The 20125-nt window shown below is 35.2% G+C and overlaps 1 protein-coding gene and 1 long non-coding RNA gene across 15 annotated transcripts; both read right to left on the minus strand.

Annotated features, from left to right (window-relative positions):
* Positions 1-830: 830 nt before the first annotated feature.
* LOC110737423 lies at positions 831-9982 on the minus strand. Of its 14 annotated transcripts, XR_002514404.1 has the most exons (8): positions 9708-9979; positions 5331-9504; positions 4830-4965; positions 4384-4536; positions 3966-4034; positions 1773-2220; positions 1488-1529; positions 831-1231 (listed from the first exon to the last, which is right to left on the minus strand). It is a non-coding gene; the product is annotated as an uncharacterized LOC110737423 (long non-coding RNA). The 14 variants fall into 14 exon arrangements; XR_002514394.1 differs by having other exon boundaries at positions 831-2220; positions 5331-7341; positions 7461-9504; positions 9708-9981; XR_002514406.1 differs by having other exon boundaries at positions 831-1956; positions 2053-2220; positions 9708-9981.
* Positions 9983-18528: 8546 nt separating this feature from the next.
* On the minus strand, positions 18529-19836 carry LOC110737321. Its single transcript, XM_021917681.1, has 2 exons — positions 18944-19836; positions 18529-18676 (listed from the first exon to the last, which is right to left on the minus strand). The coding sequence occupies exons 1-2, from the start codon at positions 19834-19836 to the stop codon at positions 18529-18531; spliced, it is 1041 nt and encodes a 346-aa protein (XP_021773373.1).
* Between the last annotated feature and the right edge of the window lie 289 nt (positions 19837-20125).

A 20125-nucleotide genomic window follows, 5' to 3' on the forward strand; every position in this document is an offset into this window, starting at 1 on the left:
CGCGGGCGCGCCTTCCTGGGTATTTGTTTGCTCGGTTTTTGTTTTCGCGCCTCTATAAATACCTTTGTTAACCCGATTTTTGGGGCAAGTTTAGAATAAGCTTCATTTCACATTTTTATCATAATTTTAGCTTAGTTGAGAGCTTCTCTCCCTAGTTTTAGGGTTAGTTTAGGAGTAGATTTTAGAGAGAGAAAGTGAGGAATTTCAGTGGTGATTGAGAGATTGAAGATTCAATGGTGACAATTGTGTTGGAGATCTTCTCTATTATCAATGAGCATTTCTAACTCTATCTCATTTATTGCTTTGTTTGATTTCATATTTGTTTGGTTTGATTTTGATGTTTGATTGTTGATGAGTGTAATTGTTCTCTATATTTTGATGACTAGTTGTGGACCCACGCGCGTTGCGCGCGGTTCCCCAAGTTATCGGTATTAACTTTTGATGGTTGTTTTTATTGTTTTTTGTATGTTCATCATATATTTATGGACATTTTCTCCTTGAGTAACCATTACTCCGTATATTCTAATTTCTCATGAAATAACTGGTTTATTAATACAAAGATTTTGAGAATAAAAAATTGGTATGTACTTATTATTTTATCTACAAAAAATTTTAAGATAAATAATTTCTCATTCCCGGGCCTTTTTTCTCGGTCCTTATATCTTTCAGCTGATCACTCTTTCTTTTTCAACTCTTCTCTAACTTGGCTCCTTCCCTCTCGACATACCCCTTTCTCTCTCCACATTAGAAAAAACATGATCAAATGAGATCTTGTTAAATTTTAACATATTAAGTTTTTATAAATTTTTACTAAAGTAAATGATGTAAAATGTTCATTGACAAATGCGAAAACTCAAACGTTGTCCATCTATAGTGAGCCTCATTCACCCAAATCTCTAGCCATTTTAAATTTGATCAGATTGATTGTAACAACCTAAGTACATGGTAGTGGTCTAGAGAGAGTAAATGCTAGAATTAATTAATCCTAAGCTAAACAATAATTTTAGCACAAGCCAAATATGTAGTGTGAGAATTTGTAAAAATTAATAATATAATTCCACCAAGAACATAAAATTTACAATTATTGTTATTTCTACCATTTATAATCTTCTTTATAACTTCATCAACACATTGGCCACTAAATTCACCGGCTGAAAGTTGGAGATCAAGAGGTTTCTGCATAGTCAGACTCATAATGCATATTGAAGTTTTAATATTGCATGTATTCAGCCTGAAAAAACATTAGTTTCATTGTCATATACTTGCAAGAAACAAGGGAAATTTGAGTATGACATTGGTACATGTTCAACTATAATACTACAACAAGATGACATCACATTTGTATAGTCCATAAGAAACATCCCATCCCAATCCACAATTCCTCAACAACAGAAACAAAAGTAGCAAAAGCATAAAAGATAAAAGTGTCAGTGCCATTAACGTGAATGGATATTGAAGTACTTCGCATAAGATAGCTTCAAACTCACCATGAACATCTTAAATTATTGTTGAAGCCTTCTTCATGCATACTGTAATTATGTAAATGTTCTTGTTTCAATTCTTCCATCATGGCTATTTTACTTTGTAAAATTCATGAAGAATTATGGAAAATAATTCAAAAGTTGAGTAAATTCTCATATTTGCACAAAAACATAGGACACAAAGGACATCCAGATTTTGCGACAAATAACCTTGAATCGCCAAATAATACAGAAAATCATATACGTAGTATAAAAGCACAGGATATATGTTACATCACATAGGATACTCACCAGTAAAATTGATAGTCTTCCACATTTATAAAGTTGTAGCTGCATAAAACAAAATACCATTTGTTCCACCACATGATGCTCGTTCCATGAACACAAGACTTATTGTAAGTCCAAAAGCATGCTTCATTTGGAACATGTCCAAGAAGCTACCTTGTGAGACATGATCAATAGTTTTAGCAGAGTCCTGCGAGATATTTAATGCTTACATCTTATATGCACTATATGCAATTAAATCAAGTAGTTTAAGTTCTCTGATACTCTTTTGAATAATGTGTATTACTTTGATTTGAGCTGCTTCATGAACTATATCAAATTCCGTTCAAAAAAAAAAAACTATATCAAATTTCTTTCTCCCAAGTCTTCATAAAGTAGACTCCCAACCTTTTACATGACCTTTACCTGCATTGAGTGTTTCTACTATCTTCACCATCTATTCAGAAGTCCCATTCTATAACAAAAGCAAAAAAAGTACAGATAAAAATATCAATATCAAAACTGGGGAAAAAAAATCAATTATCATAATATAACTGGTTACAATATGAACCATTTAAAACTCTAATCATAATAATTTTGTCAACTTGTCCAAATGATGCATATTAAAAAGATAATTATAACATCAATATATATATCTTAACACCAAAGGAAAAAAACACAAACCAACCTCGAAAATTTTTAGAAAAGCAGAAATCCTCAAAGAGTCAGCAACAGCTTTAACAGTTTCTTTAGAAACATGTATCATATCAGCTTTACCCTATACCTAAATGACCTCTCATACCCAGATAATGCAGATCATTTCTGTAGTCTAGAGACCCCTAACCCACCCTCTATTGCTTTTGTCCCGTTTAATAACAGTTATAAGCTTATCCAGGGTTTGACTGGATACACAAGTAAATCTGGCCCTTTCGCATGGCCTTCCATTTTGGATTGATTTATCATGAACTTCCCCAAATTCCCACTCAGTTCCAACTTCCAAAGATTTTTATATAACTAACCTTAAGAATGAACCTGAGCACTATCTCTGAAGAACCTTTTTGCACAAATACACACTAACACAGTGGTCTCATATGGCTAACAAGGTGTATGATAAAGTAGATTAGCATCTATAAGATATTAACATCACAAATTTCTTGCAGGGTACCTTATAATAATTGATTAAGCTAATTTACACAGAAATGTATATAAGAACACACATTTTTAATATTCAAATTATCAAAATTACAATTCAGATCTGTTCCAATTGAGCAATCAATGTAAGTAAAGATCATAATCGTCATAGTGTTCTTTACACCAAGCTCGTTTTTCCAAGTAAAAGTCCTATAACAAAAACCAATCAGCATGAAAGAGCAAAATAAAGCTCCAAGAACTCATTACCTAAACCACCTAGCTCAGTGAAGAAACAACAAATGAATTAAATCAAAGAGAGTGGTCATATAGGGTAAACCGACCCTCTTAAAGCTAACACCTTCCCCGGAAAAAAAAAAATATATGAAAAGGTCTTTAAAACTGGGCAAGCTTAACGATCTTAATCAAAAAAATAAATAAGGCCCTAACTTTAGAATGCTGAGAAATCAAATCTCTATTGTTTACATAATCCTCATCATTTTGGCAAATTATCAATTAGTCATTATCCAAATAGTCATTAATCAAAATTGGCCACATTTTAACTTTATAACTAATGTGTAAATAAATGGAAGGGAAGACAAAATAAATAAGAGAAGCCCAAGCATTCATTTTAGCACCCCAACCAACTCAACACAACAACACCACATAGGCATGAAATGAGCAATAACAACCCGCTGCGATAGAACCGGGGTAGCAGACCGCAGTAAATTCCAGAAGGCATAACTCCTAGCACATAACTCCAAATCGAGAAATTCTTGAGCCTAGATTGAATAACTTTTCAAGATCTAAAACATTGATGGAGAGACTATGAGCTAAAAACAAATTCAGGTCGATGATTTTTGGATGAACAGAACAGCAGTAACAGGACAGCACCGGAACAACAGCGGCAACAAACAACAACTACCCTCTATAGTCACTCACAACAACAATATCTAAGTTGACAACATAAATTTTGGCAGCAAACACCATATGCATATAAGCAAATTAAAAAGAGAAACAAAAATCAAACAAACCCCAATTAATAAATAATCTGAAATAAACCAAATTGTATAAAGTTGAGAAATTGCTCACCTTTATCACACAATCAGCTTCTTTATCCTCAATACAGTCAATAGATTAGCTTCTCACACTTCCCAAACCCTATAAATTATGAAAAATCAACAAATCAACACACCCAGATTCAACTTTCTCAGACCCAGAAAAATCTGTTCAATTTTAAACTACAATTCAATCCAAAAAAATTTTAAAAATGGGCACCTCAAAAATCAAACAAACCCCACTTAATAAATCAACTTAAATAAAACAAATTGGATCAGATCAAGCAACTGGGCTATCAAATTAATAAGTTCAGCATTGAATATACACCCAAGTATCAAAATTTAAGAAAATCAAAGGGTTTCAGAACATGAAATCAAAGGGTTTCAGAACATGAAATCAACATTAATTAAAAAATACTTAGTTCAATAAATCAAAAGAGGGAGAATTATACCAATCAAAAGAGAAGCGCTAGCTTAAGGAAGATAATAAAATTTATGGCGACGCAAAACATGACCAAGTACATAAGCAAGAAGCAGCATCATAATTTGAAGCAGAATTGCAACTCCTGTTGCTTGCTGCTCTTTCGCCAGACTTCCACACGCATCTGCCAGAAATATCAGCTGGTCATCCATTTAATTAGGTAATCAATTTTACACTAATTTCCATAACCCACAAAATGATGATTTTATTGGCGGGGTTTTGTGATTCTTTGAAATTTTGATGCAAAGAATTGGGGAATATTGATAAACAATTAGGTTTTTAGAGTAAGATAGCGGCATGAAACTCATGATCCCATTATTCCCATCATATCACCCCCACCCACCACCACCAAGGCGGAAAATAGATATTTTTGGTACTTTAGTAGCAATAAACCCTAAGATCAGAAAACATCTTTACCTCAGTAGCGGTGTCGACGAAAAAACAAATAGACATATCAGAAACCACTTCAAAGGAGAACTCAGAGGAACACTTCAATGGAGGAGGCTAACTGAGAGTATGCTTCAAAGGAAAAGGGGGAAAGCAGCCTCGTGTTCTCAAACGATAAAATAAGAGGATCAGAGGAAAATCAGGAAAACAAAAAAAAATTTAAGGGCACAAAGGGAAGTCCCCTGTTCCTAAGCAATAGTAACCCGAGTACTGTTCCTAAGCAACAGTAACTGAATTGCTCATATTTATAGAAAGGGTTAAAGATACAAACTATTAAAGGAGGAACTGTTTTTAAACATGTTCTTAATAATCCCTATGGTAACTGCTTCTTTTAAAATACTTGGATCGTATGCTTCCTTCTTTTACAAGATGGGCGCGATTAAGAAGATTGTATACCTAAAATTACAGTATGGAATTTAAAACGTACAATAAGTGTGTAAGTAAATAATAATAGTATAACAAATAGCATACCAAAAGTCAATAGCTTCACTTTATATTTCTTCCTCTCTCTGTGACGGACAATCAACACCCTTCTACTAAGATGCTGCAACAGAATCATTGTCTTTATTTTGAACAGAAGCGTTAGCGCTGGTGCCTTGTTCATTGCAGCTATGGTGACAACGCAAATCAAAGTCATAGACACTACGTACGTACAAAAATGTCAATTGGGACAACTTGTTATTAAACTACGAGTAATAAATAATCAAATAAATAAAACCTTCTCTATTGCTGACAAGGTGAGAAGGATAGGAAATAAGTATTCACAAAGAAAAGAAAAATATGCCAAATAATCTTACAAATATTTCAAGAACATAATTGGTTTTAGATAAGTGGTTAATACAAATATTCTTACAAAGGAAACCCAAAAAAATTTATAACTATTCATATAATTGCAAAATATCATCAACCCAAATTTAGTAATAAAATTGGATTAGATTTTGTGTTATTATACTTCCCCTTAGCTTATTTGACTTCTGCAAGTAACACCAATTAGCTTGTACCACATCATCCACATACTATTCATGGACAGAGCATGAATCCTTAAAACATGACAAAGATTAATTGGTGCTCGAAGAAGTAATAAGCTGCATAAGAGGGAAACATAATATTGGTTGATTTTCAGCCCACCATCTATTAGCCACTTTCTTCCTTGAGATATACTTCAGCTACCTAATCTATCAAATATTGCATTCAGTAAGCAGCTAGCAATAACTTTCCTTGGGCTAGCAATTAAGGTCCGGATTTATTTCAATAAAATTTAGAGCATCCATATTGATACCCACCCAAAGACACGACCATATTCACAGCTGTTTACAATTACTATAATAGCTTTCTAGAGAGTTAGATATATGAATAGAGGCCTACAATTGCCAACAAGCATCAATCTCGGGTCTGACAAACATAATTAATCAGCATGGACATAATATTGGGATGGCTACAATGATAATCTCAACCTCAATGGCTACAAAAAGGCGAATTATATTGGGATGAGCAACATTACTAAAAACGAGAAACATCCAATACAAGAATCACAAGCATTAGCATACCTTACTCCAATGTACTATGCGTACGAAGAATCATACCATTATTTTGCATTTACTTGTAGCATATTCAAACGGATTTGGGATGCTGGAAGAGAACCATTTGAATTTCCTAACTTGTCTAACCACTCAATAGTCTTCTCCCCGGCATTCTTAGTTAATAGTTTCTACTACTCTACTGCGAAATACAAAATGATTAGTATACTAGCAACACTGCATTGATTTTGTAAATAGCATAATTGACAAATCTGTACAAGAGGCCATCTGGCAGCAATACTGCACCAAAGAATCAAGTATGTTAAGTTTCTAGCACTTAGCAGTTAGCGCATTACAATCAAACATCCCTATATCAAAGACGCTCAGTTTTCCAATCACCTCAAGACAAAAGAACATTGGATGCAATTTTGAATCCGCTCCTACAGTCAAGCTTGCATATACTATATACATTTTTACACGATGATCAATATTTCGATGATTTCAATCCTTCATCCTTGTAATTCAAATCTTTAAACCAGAATATTTATTAAAAAAAATTAAAAAATTAGGGTATAACATATAATTATTAGTCAGACTTTAAAAATATTTTCCGGCCAAATTTCATGATTCATATAATTCTTCATGTAATCAGATTAAATCGCACACACATAGCAAAAAGTAGCAACAAAATTATTCATTATAATAGCTCATAACTTCAGTAATTAGAAAAAAAATATTTCAATGATTCCCTATATTGATTATACTAACAACTAAATGAAACAATGAGTAGAATTAAACCGTAGATTGTCAAATTCATACTCAATGGTCATAAAGAAGGATAAAAATTTACCTCAGATCACAAGAAGTTTCAATGTAGGAAGCTTAGATAACGCTTCAATGGGAAACTCGGAGTGCGCCACAATGGAGGAGAGAGTGAGAGGACAGAGATGTATGCTGGAAATCAGCTGCGCATAGGAAACATAGGAAAAGCTAATAATCTCTATCAGGCTTTATGAAACTCAGGCTCTTTATCGAACCACAATAGGTAAATTATCATGATAAGAAACCAGGACACTTTGAATACCTTCAAGAAAAGTTACTACTTGAACAACGTAAGATTGACACCTGCATTCAGTCCAAAGTCCAAACCTTGTTCTCATGTCCAATGTACTCCATAGTATGTTATATTGCAACCAAAGTTCCAAGAAGGATGTTCACTATGATTTTTCAGAAACTAAAGTATCTTCAGTTAATTATCCATTTCTATTTCCGGTTCTAATTACATATAAGTCTTCTATTTGTAAACATTGCAGAAAATACTGATACCCTTCAATGCTTTGTGCATTAACATTCATAATCGAATCAAGACATTATTTCAAACTAACATGTCCAAAAATAAGGGAACCATAGCTATTATTCAAACTATAAAGAACTACAATATTATATCATATGTACTCCACATATGTTAAAGTGTAGCACTGTAGCTTGGGGTGACTTTAAAAAGTTGTAAAAGTATTACCAAAATTCAACAATGCAACTTTTTTTTTTTTTAACAACAGGCTCAGATCCACATTTCATCAAATAATCTGGTGGTTTCGAGTTGGTAAAATCAACCATGGCGGCAATCAATAAGATTGGGCCAAATAATTTCCAAAGTCTAACTAAACCAAACCACAAAATAAAAATAATACATCGTATAAAATAAACCAACAATTGATCTTTCTGCCAAGCCAAATAAAAAAAAAATCACCCAAAACCTCAAATAATTCTCCATATTAAATTTAACTACTTTGAATGGTGTACACTCATCACAGCCTATAATGGTTGGTGATTTTTGTGGTTAGAAGGTCAAGAAGCATGCAATCAGGCATTCAGCAGAGTTAAACAGTCACAGATCAGATAGACAGATAAAGCAGCTATGGTTCTAAATAGATTGTTTGAGGACCGTTTTAACAGTGTCTGGATAAATCACCTGCAAAAGCTAACCACCGTAAACAATGGTCGCCTAAGGAGAGGGGCAAAACGGTCATTGGGAAACTCCCATTACCTCTCCCTGCCTCATTCTTGGTATTAATCAACGTTAAACCCTAGATTATAAACTGATGGTCACTAATTAAGAAAAACATCTTACCTCAGAACCTCCTTCAATAAAGGAGAGAAAGCTTACAAAGGCAGAAGCCATTTCAACAGAGAATTCAGAGTACGCTTCAATGGAGGAGAGTGAGAGATAGGGGACAAAGCATATTCATTCCCCTATTTGATCAACAATTCAACACAACCTCATAGTATATGCTTTAATCTGCGCTATTTGATCAACACAACCTCACAATATATGTTTTAAGAAGCATAAGTGATACAATTCTCATCGAATCCTAGCTTTCAAATAAATTTTACCCTCATACATAACCAATTGTCTTCTCTAGTCATGTTCATCAAATTTAAACATAAAAAATCAACCTTTGCCATCTGACTTTCAGTAATTCTAAAACAATTTGAACTTAAAATTTGTCCATCAAAACATCTTCAAATCATCGAATTCATTTTTTCATGACAAATAATGAGTTCTGACAAAAAAAAATTAAATAAATAAATTGACAGAGGAGGCTTAGATCAGCATAGCTTCAAACAAAAATTTTGGTTTTGCAACTCAAGCAAGGAAAAAATCAACCATGACGGCCAACTAAACCTGAAAAGATGCGTATTTGAGGAGAGAGAAAATTTCAACCCCATCAACATGCAAAACACCCATCATATTGCTGCCAAATTAAACCAAATGGCAAACTACCCAAAGCAAGAATGCCTTCAAAAATCAAACTGAAAATTGATTACTATCAAACTATTATTTATCATCACCGCCTTCAAGTAAATCTCTGATCATTCAATTATTAATTTAATCGTAAAAACAATTATCAAAAATAAAAAATCGAACTCAATTACATTCCAAAATCCAGAACAAAATACCTATTTCATCATTTCACGAGCAAGTACAAATAAAAATCGAAGAATTGAAAAAAAAAAATTGAAGAAGAAGATCGTACCCACAAGAGGATTATCGAGAAGACTGCTCATCTTTCAAGTTTGGACTCAAAGCCGAGTTTCGAGGTCAAGTCAAATAAATTTTTCTTCATCTGGGCGATCAACAGTTCACGGATATTTTGAAAATTGATGTCGATTAGAAGGTTTATTTTTTTTGAGAATTTGGATTTTAAAGAGAAAAAACTTCTATATATCGATAATTCCACATAAATTTGACTAACTGACAATTAAATTAGCGAAAACCCCAAAATTGTAGAATTGAAATTTGATGATTATTATATAATTAATTGCATACCTCATAAACTGCTTCAATGGAAGAGAGAAAGCTAAGAAGCCACTTCAACAGAGAACTGAATGAGTCGAAAATCGAGATTGAAGGAATGGAAAGGTAAGGGTCACCGGTGGAAGAGTGAAGAATTGAGATTGAGGAGAGAGAATGAGAGCTCAGATAACAATTAGGCATTTTTAGAGAGAGAGAGACTGATGGAGAATTGGATATGTGGAGACATGAGGAAAAAGCGGGGAAAAGTAGAAGAACTCAAGCAGCAAGTGGATGTAAAATTACACCGTTCGCAAGGACTAAAAAGGCATAAGTCATAACACTATTCATTAGCGGGTACTGTTCACAAGGAACAGTAGCAGAAGTTGGCATGTTTAATAAAAGGGTTTTAGATTCTTGATTTCTTTAATTGTTTGTGACTAGATGATGATGTTTGTGTAGTTGTTTGGCTAGGGATAGGGTGAAACTTGTATGATTGATTGATTGTGCTTAATTTGGGGATTGTATTGATTAATTGTTGAGATTAAAGTAATTAATTGTAATATCCCGTATTTTTTATACGTATTTTATTTAATATACATATATTTTATACGTATTTTATTTAATATATATATATATATATTTTATAAGGGTATTTAAATAACTCTAGCATTTTAATTATGATGTTTTAATTATTTATCCCATGTAAATTGGAAATATTTTACAAAAGGAAAGGTCGTTTAATTAATTAATTAATAGAAGTTGGGGTTTTATTTTAAGAAATTATGATTTTTTTTAACAAGTTTTAGTAGGGAAGGGATTAGGAAAAACTAAAGGAGGAAAGTTTAGGGTAAAAGGGGAGATAGAGAAGGGGTATAAATATCCCTCTTATGAGGCAATTCAACGTTGCCCAGAGTGGAGAAAACCCAAGGTAAACTTCTCTCCATTTTCTCTTTATTTTTCTCTTTCTTTTTTTTCTTTCTCTCTCCTTCCCTTCCCCTCTTGCCGCGCACAGCACCACCGGCAGCCACCACCACCACCACCGGTGGGCCGCCGGCCACCAGCACCAGCCGGCAGCAGCGGCGACCACCGGCAGTGGCGCCGGCCCCCTGCTGTCGGCAGCCCTGCTTTTCCGGAAAAAAAAAAAGGGTTTTCTTTTTAAAAATCAAATCTTTATTACCTAAAACTAATCTATGCTATAATCTAATTATAAATTATGAGTTTGGAGATTTAAATTTGATGTTTGGTCATTGTAATTGTGTTAATTAATTTCAGATTTGGTTTTTAATTAAAAAGCCCCAATTTTTGAAACCCTAGGTTCTTGATTCATGATTTATTGAAAGATTATGATGTATAATAGGGTAGGGCTTTGTTTTAAGTGTTTTAAAACCAAATTACAGCAAGTTTTAATTATAATAAAGTGCTGGAATTTTATGTAGAACACTTGATATTAGGTTTCTTGAAGAAATTTTAATTACCCATTAATTGGGACTTAATTTATGGTGTTTTAAATATAATTTTAGCTTATTCGAATTAAATTATGAAGGGTTTTAAAATAGTATATATTGCTGAAAATTTGTTTAGAGTGGATATTAATACTCTATTATGGATTTAATGTGTAGGAGACTTTGAAGTAAGCGATTTCTACTAGTCGTGGCAGTTTTAATAATGTACTCAAGGTACGTACGCGTACTTAGCATATTTTGATGATGTAGAATCATGATAGGCTTGATTTCAATCAATTACAAGTAGTATCATGCTAAGGTTTATGTATGGGATTGTGAATTTATGGTGTTGGTAATTGAATTGTGAAGCATGAATTATTTGTGATGGTTTATGGTTGGAAAATTATATTTTGGGCACGTTGTGTTTGAACCACACTTTTATTTATGGCATGTTAGAATGCATGATTTATTAAATTAAATGTTTAATTATGTTTGGAATATTGAAAAGGAATTTTATTATGGTTCAAATAATTTTTATTGATGCTTTAAGCAGGAGGAAGGAGCTATATAAGTGTCTATGTACACAAGGAATAAATAGTATGTTGGTGCCTTTGTGCACTTAAGATGTTTTTAACACCGAGGGATAGGATTTTTGGCGCATTATGCGTTTAAAGTGTCTTTGACACTAAGGTAGAATTAAAAAGGGTTCAACAATAAATAATATGTGGTCACTAATTATTCAAGAATTAAATTGGTATGTTTGTTTGATTGTATAATTATTGTTGATTGACTTATTATGCTTTGAGAGTCATCACCAAGTCTAATAATCTGTAAATAACGTAAAGTGAAAGAGATTACGCACCAAAACTCTTGGAACGTATATACCTTGAGTATGAACAACGGGGGGGGGAGTTATGGGGTTTCATATTTAACCATAACTTCTAATGGAGTACAGGACGATGTATATTCCTTTTTTATTATTTATTATTATGCGCAGGAATTCCGCCACCTTTGTGTGGTTTTGTCGCTGGCACGGTTAGCTCCCGTGCCAGTTAACCTCAAATTTATTTGGGGGAGGTTAGGAGGTGGAAACCCGTTCGATGCGTAATCAATGCAAAATGAATTAATTAGTGTCTAGTCATTGTGTTATGTTGATTGGTGTGTTTGTAAACAGGTGCAATGAGGTTTATTATGTGTTGATAGGTGAAAGCATGTTAGTGTGGCTAATTTACGCTTATGTACTCAGCTTTGCTGATTGTGTGTGTTTGTGTTTTTGGCCATGTCTTTATCTTGGCCCTATGATGACCCATTTTTAATGGAGAGTAGTGGAAACAAGTAGAGATAAACTTTTCAGGTATTGAAGCATGATCATGATGGGGCATGAGTGAAGAGTGAATCCTACTAGTTTTCATTAGATTACAATGTGTTTCATGCTTTATTTATTTATGATATATTATGTGTGGACTAACATAAAGGTTTGATTTGGGAACGGTTTTTGAATAAGGGCCTTTAATGGTTCCAAGTTGTAGTTTAATTTTATTTGACTTGTTCGTTTGGTTTTAAACTTTATTTTTGTTTGGTTGACTTTGGGTTGACTTGTTTAATCGGCTTTTAATTTTGAGTCTTCCGCTGTGTATCTTTGATAATTGCCTTAGCCGTTTTCACGGTGGCGGTAATGTCTTAGTTATTCCTAAATCGTATTTTTAAAAGAGTAGAATGGGTATTTAAAGGAAAGGAATTTCTAGGGCGTTGAATTAATGGAAGTTTACATGTATTTAATTCGACTAGGCCTTGAGAATTATGCTAGATTGCATTGTAGTTTCTAATGATACTGACCATTGTTTTAGGAATTACAATTGTCGATTGAGCTTGATTAGTGATGCTCCTAGTTAGAGTCTCTCGTAGTTGGCGCTAGCTTGACCTCTAGGAGATAGCTTGTTGACTCTTTTGATTGAGCTTACCATTAGTCTTCACAACCATTGACTTGCATGTATTTTCAAGTTGCTATAGTTGTCATGATTGCTTGTTAATCTCGTTCCTAGTGCTTTATTTGTTTGATTCTTCATTTTGTTAGTTGGTTTTAGTGTTTACCTTTAATCCTTAGACTTCGACCTATCTTGGGCGCATAATTGAGAGCGCTTGAACATTACCGTTCCTTATGGTTCGATCCTTGACTTGCCTCTATACTAGTATATAGGTTTGTTAAATGTTTATAAATTTTTTTTGACCGAGGGAGGATTAGTTTCAACGACCTAGTTCCACCCCTCGTCAAGGCCCCACATTGTACACATGTCAATTATTTATTGGATTGAAAAAAAAACTTAAATAAAAAACAAAAAGAACCCTAAAATCTAATTCAGCCACCACCGGCGCATATTCCCACCTTCGTCAGCACAACCCAGCCCGCCGTCGCCCAATCCTAACCGATCACCCAAGACAGATGAAACCAGCCTAGCCGATGATGAGTGTCATTTATGGCACTCATAGGGTAGTCTTTTAGGATGATTTCATCTTCCTTTTTATGCTTTCTTATCTTATTTTTGGTCCTTTTTCCTTTAATTCCTTTCTTTCTTTCTTTCCTTGTGTTTTTCGTGTTTTCTTCGTGTTTTCCTTTTATTTGGTTCTTTTTCCCTTTTATTCCTTTTCGTTGTTTGTTCTTGTAGGTACCTAGGATTTGTCTTTGCAAGGGAATGAAGATGGGCTATATTGACTAAGCAAGGAGGAAATAATCGGCTCAGAGAGGGCATGGAGAGGGCATCAAGCCCTGCCAGTCTGCCGTGGGCGCGGGTACGGAAGGCCGCGGGCGCGGGCTCTTATGCACCAAATTGGCAGATTTCGACCAGGAACTCTCCGCGGTCTGGTCGCGGTCTTGCAGCGGGCGCGGGTAGTTTAGAGAGCCCGCTCGTACCGGAGAGACCGCGGCCCTCTAATCACCCTTTGGGAGCAGGGGATTCGCCGCGCTTTTTCCGTGGGCGCGGGTGCTTTTACCGCGTGTGCGGGCTAGAAGACCCGCGGGCGCGAGTGTTGCCCAGAAAGCCCGCGGAGTTTTTAATGGGTTCCGTACCCATTTTTCCGCGGACGCGGGGTTTATTGGAGAGGGTGCGGGAATCTCGTTTTTCTTCTTTGCCTATAAATACACTTGTAATTCCTTTTTGAAAAAAAACTTTTAGATAACTTTCATTAGCTAAATTTTAGAGTGAAGTTAGAGAGAAGTTCTTGGTATTGGATTTGTATTTCAACATTGGATCAATTGAGCTTGGATTTCCTCATTTACAATCATTAATGTTAGTAAGATTTTCTTCTTCTAGTTCATCTCTTACTTGATTGATTTAGTTTCATCTTTGATTGTTTGTATTGCTTGGATTTGAATTGGATATTGTAGTTGATATTGCTTTCTCTTGATTTTGATTTAGAATGATGATCAATGCTAATTCTAATGATTTGTTCTTGAGTTACACAATGATTAGTGAGTAGATTAGTTGTTAGGGAGAAGGGGAAGCATGCTTGATTGATAATTTGTGCTAGTTGATGATCTTTGATTGATTGAATTGTTACAATTAAATTGGTTGAAATAGTTTTGCATGTGATTAATTAGATTAGGAATGATCAACCTATAAGATTAATCTAGATTGCATTGCATTTCTTAATGACATGACCCATCAATTTGAGAATTGCTTTAATTGATTGAGTTTGATTGTGAATTTCCTTGATTAGCCATTCATAGTGACCCCTATTTTGGCCTCTAGGAGATAGCTCTTGAATTCTCTTGATTTCTACTATTGTTTGTCCTTTGCAATGCTTGAATCAAACGAAGAAATTGTCGATTAGCACGATTATTGAATTAGCATGTGGAACCAATATCCCTAGCATTTAGCTTATTGAATTACTTGATTAGTCTAATTTTTCTATCATAACACCAACCATTTTCTCATTTCAATCTCCGAAATAGCTTGATTTAGGCTAAAGAGAACACCAACTAACTCCTTTGGGTTCGACCCTATACTTACCTATACTTGTTTTAGGTTGGTTTAGGATTTTATAAATAGTGTTTGATTTTGGGATAAGCAATTAACGACTAGTTTATTCCTCTATCAGCCGACAACCCTCAACCGTTTAAACAAGCCCAACCGTACCCCAACCTGACAACCTCAACCCTGATTTGGTTTATGGGCACGAGTTTGGGTGTAGGTGAGGATGAGGGTGAGGTTGGGTGAGAGGAGTAGAACGGTTTTTGGGTTTAAGTATGGGTGTGGGTTGGAGTTTCGGTGGTTCAACGACGGTGTAGGCCGGGGTTTCGGCTGGTTTAGGTTGGTGTTATCGTGATCGGTGACGGTTTCAAAAGCTCGGAGGTTCATGGGTTGGGTATGGGTGAAGGCGGATCGACGATGGTTTCGGAGGTGCGACTACGATTTAGGGGTTGGTATGGGTGACGGTAGATCGGCTTCTATTTTGAAGGCTCAGTGGTTCTAGGGCTCGGCGGTGGTAACCGGCGCCGTTGGTGGAGGTGGTGGTTGGGTTAGCATTTTAGGGATTTCTTTTTTTTTTAATTTTTTTTCTTTCTAGTAGATGATTGACACATGTACCGTGTGGGACCCACTTAACGGTTTTTTGGATGGAAAAATTAAGTGGTGGTGAAACCAATTTTTTGGTTTTTTTTTTTGTGGTGTTATAATAAAAGTTTTTTATTTTGTGGTGTTATAATCAAATTTTGAGTTATTTTTTAATTTTTCCTAATTATATTGATGAAAAACCCTATTGAGCTGACACCTCTCACAGATTTAGCCAGTCCAACTCTGCAGGTCATTGCTTGAAAGTAGAGGGGGATGTAAGGGAATCCCTTAGTTCCAAGCATTTTGTAGTTTGAACTCTGTGACTCAAAGTCACAATGTGAGTTCCCACCAACTACCAAGTTTTGCTTGATAAAATTTGAATTGTAGGTAACAAAATATTGCTTCCTGTACGGTGCATCGTACATACATTTCTCGTAGAAGAACATGTTATACAAATGTAAAGAACATACAGCTGTAGTAATAAGAGCATATTATTAAAATGTAATGAACATATACCTAAAGTAAAAAAAATATATGGCCATGTTATTTGATAATCAGTGTAATGTATTTTTAATTGTGATATAATATTCATTGCTTATTGTGAAATGTTCTCTGAATTTTGTCTTTAAATCATGTTCATTACATATTATTATCATGTTCTTCATTATTATTACAGATGTTCTTTAGATTAAAAAAAACATAAAAATGGATATCCTTTACAAAACAGTTGTATGTGCTTTACAAAACATATATATGTTCTTTTCCGCGATTTTTGTCTGTACCAAGTAAAGTACAACCGCCTATACCTTCCAGGATACTAATACATATGATATGATGGAATAAGTATCTAATCAAGGATATTAGTGATATGATATGATATATGATATGCATATTCCGTACATTAACGAGCTTGTCCTAATGGAGTTTCGTTATACATAGAGAAATGCAGACAAGGGGTAAGAGTGTAATTACACGTATATGTATATTCTGAATTAAGAGTAGGACCATTGTGTATTGGATGATCAAATACTATCATTGAACATTCAGTGGTATAATATATGTATGTGTTGGTACTATATATGCATTCAATGGTGCTAACTACGTGTAGGAATAATATCACAAATAGACAGTAGTATTATATAAGCTTTCAGTGGTATATTTAAAAATGGTCCCACTTACCTATCTCTATCCTCCTTTCTCTCTCTTTCATGTACTTTTTAATACTTCTATATTTATTATGCATTTGCAAATGCATAACAAAATTGTATTAGTACTTCCGCGTACATTAACACAGATGCATGGCGAAACAAGTACTACCTCCGGTCTATTTTACTTGCAACTATTTCCTTTTTGGGATGGTCCACATTACTTGCAACTTTCCCATATCTTTCCTTTTTTAGTAATGTTTTTAAGAAAAATTTACCATTTTACCCTTACTTTTTTTTTAATTCAACTTTATTAAACTACTAACCTTATCTTATTACAAAACAAAACTGATTAATTAAATTAATCATTCCCACCAAAATTATACCCCAACCTTTCAAATTCAACAACTCCCCAACTACCTCAATTGAATGCTCCTCATTCAATTCAGCAGATAAATTGGTGGAGTTCATTTATTTTGGAGAATTCTCCAGAATAAATCCTTCCTACAAAAACCCTAGTTTTTATTTACTCACTCCTCACTCGCCGATTCCCATCCTCTCTCTCTCTCTGTCTCTCTTCTCTGGTTTGTTGTTTTATAGTTCCTCTCTTCATCCTTTCTCTGTTTCAACTTGTGAACTCCTTCAATGGCTTCTCCTACCGACAAAAACCTAGACCTAACTTGCCATGAAACCCTAGAATTTAGTGCTTCTAGCCGCCAATCTGGGAGCGTCACCTACAAGCCCCAGCGTGGAACGAGTAACATGAAACCCGTTCTCCGTGCTTCTGTGATTGCGAGGAGGCTAATTCGAGGGGCAAAAATCGCTGAGTATGTCAGCGATGAGGAGGAGACGCCGAAGGTGGTGGTCTCAGAGGCTGCGTCCCATGATGAACCACCATTTGAGGTGGTTCCTACGGCTGAGGGTTCCGTGGTTGCTGTTGGGGTTTCTGCTGGGGTTTCTGGTTCTCCAGTGACTGAGGTAGAGGTGTCTGCTACCGGATCTGCTACCGGGGAGTCTACCCAGTAGATCTGGAGGTTTCTGAGGTGGTTAAGCCACCAGAGTCCCATGACCGTGAAGAGGGGCCTTCCTCCGGCGCTAAACACATCAAATCTGGACCTCCGAACGGCATGACGAGGGTGGAAGTGATTGAAGCTTACCTGCAGATCTACTACCCTCGTTTTAACCCTCCTCGTAATTGAATGCGAAGCGTATACTCTATAAACCCTAATTTTTTTATGCTCCTCTATTTATGCATATACTGTGAAATTATTTGTTGAAAACTTGTTTCGTTGGATGTTGCTGCAGTTGTTTTGCTTACCTAATAATTTGTTGCATTACTGTTGGATTATCTGTGAGTAGTTAATTTTCTTTGGCTCTGTGTTTTGGGATGCTGGTATTTGATAAAAGTTGATGTTTGTTTGTGTTAAAACTGTTGTGTTTGGACATGTAGGTTGTTTTATGGTAATATACTGGTTTGGTTTGCATTTGTTGGTTCTGTGGTGTTGGAGAGGTTATGTGATTGAGCTGGAGAAGTTATGAGAAATTTGGCTATATGTTGGTTGCATTGCTTGTTTGTACAGTTGTTTGTTCTACCATGTATGTAGAATCTAAGTCCCCTGCTGTTTTTGTCGACCTTGACCTAGTTTGCATGGAAGCCATGAAGGTGTTGAATTTTGTCCCTTGTATTCTGCCATTCATGCATTGAGTTCTTTTTTTGTTAATGCATATCCCTTTTGGTTTTCCATATGATGATGGGACTCATCTGATAGCTACTTGGGTGGTCTGGATGCTCCACAAACCTTCTCACAGAGGTTTTTGTTGAGGTACCAACACTCGCTAAAGCTTTGACTGAAAACACACCCATTCTGATGGAAATAATAGGTTTAAAAAAATAAACACAGATACACTTCTATATTTAAATGTTTGTTTAATCAAAAGATATGAACTTTACTGATTACATGAATGCCAAATAAATGATCCATTCGTATCTACCAAAAGTACACATAACCAACACATAATCTAACTCAAAAAGTTGTTTGAAAAGGAAAAGGTTATGTGTGGCAGTCAAATTTAAGTCCCCTAATACTATCCTTCCAAAAGTAATGCACATGTATCAGTCTGCATCTACTTACATGTGCCCTTGATCATCTCTTGTAATTGTGACTGTGTCCAAAAAATGCACTACCTGAGCAATGAGATCCCTGTCAACTTGTAGTAGTTGTGGTAGTAGACCTTGGCGGTCCAAGCTTCTCTTCTTCATGTGTGGGGGAGAGAAGTTATTACCACCTTGCTTTTCTAGTATCTTCATCATGCATGATTGAAGTGTGATCCATGTGTACTTGTTCAATATATGATCAAATTCTTCAAAAGCTCTAGCAACTTCCTTGATTAATTCATCTAGATTCCTTGGAAATGATAAATATTGTAATGATTGAATCACACTAAACAAGCCTAAATCTAAAACATTTGTTTCTGGTGATTGAGCTGGTTGGAAAATGAATTGAATGTTGAACCCATGTGCATGACAAGCCGCTTGAAATTCTTCATCCTTTGGCACCTGATGAGGCCTAGCATTATCCCATTGTATGATGATGTCCTTTGGTAGCTTTTGTGGCCATTTCTCATAGATTGTGGGGATGACATGTGTTAGCAGCATCTGCCTTATGCATTCTTTTGTGACACTTTGGATTGCCTTTGTCTCTAGAGTCCCTACATCTTTGTTCTTGCTTTTCTTTTTGGCCATTTCATACTTTACAAAAGGAAAAAGACCATATTTTCCATCATGTATCATGTTGTTTTCATCATCAAACAATGGCTTCTCTATCATTCCCATAAACATTGCTTTGATCTTGAACCTCCTTGATTGCTGTGCCCTGTATAGACCTTCTTCTGTAGGCAGTAGGTAGAAGGTTCTTGTTTCTGGATTAATGTAGAACCATTTCTCATCTAAATGTATCCATTGTTGCAAATCAGTGAATGTGGGTCCCCTACAGCTGGTATAGGGTGTATCAGACTTAAAACCCATTTTAATCTTGACACTTTGTGCTTCTCTATCAATGCTGGGTGATTTGTGCTTTTGTGTGTTCTGAGCCTGCCTTACTGCCTAAGCCTATGCAATGCTGTTTTGGGAATTTTAAGTGCAGCAGCATATCCCCTTTCAGTTGTTCTTTTGTAAAATGGTACTAAAGTCAAGAACTCATCTGTGTATTCTTTTGCTTTGCGTCTTGTCCTGGCTAATTTTTTTGTATTGACATCAACAACAATACCTTGTGCTAGAGAATGTTTTATTACCTGAAACCACCTTGTTGTTGTAG

This window comes from Chenopodium quinoa, unplaced genomic scaffold (assembly GCF_001683475.1).
Source record: "Chenopodium quinoa cultivar QQ74 unplaced genomic scaffold, ASM168347v1, whole genome shotgun sequence".
In the NCBI taxonomy this organism is placed as follows: Eukaryota; Viridiplantae; Streptophyta; class Magnoliopsida; order Caryophyllales; family Amaranthaceae; genus Chenopodium; species Chenopodium quinoa.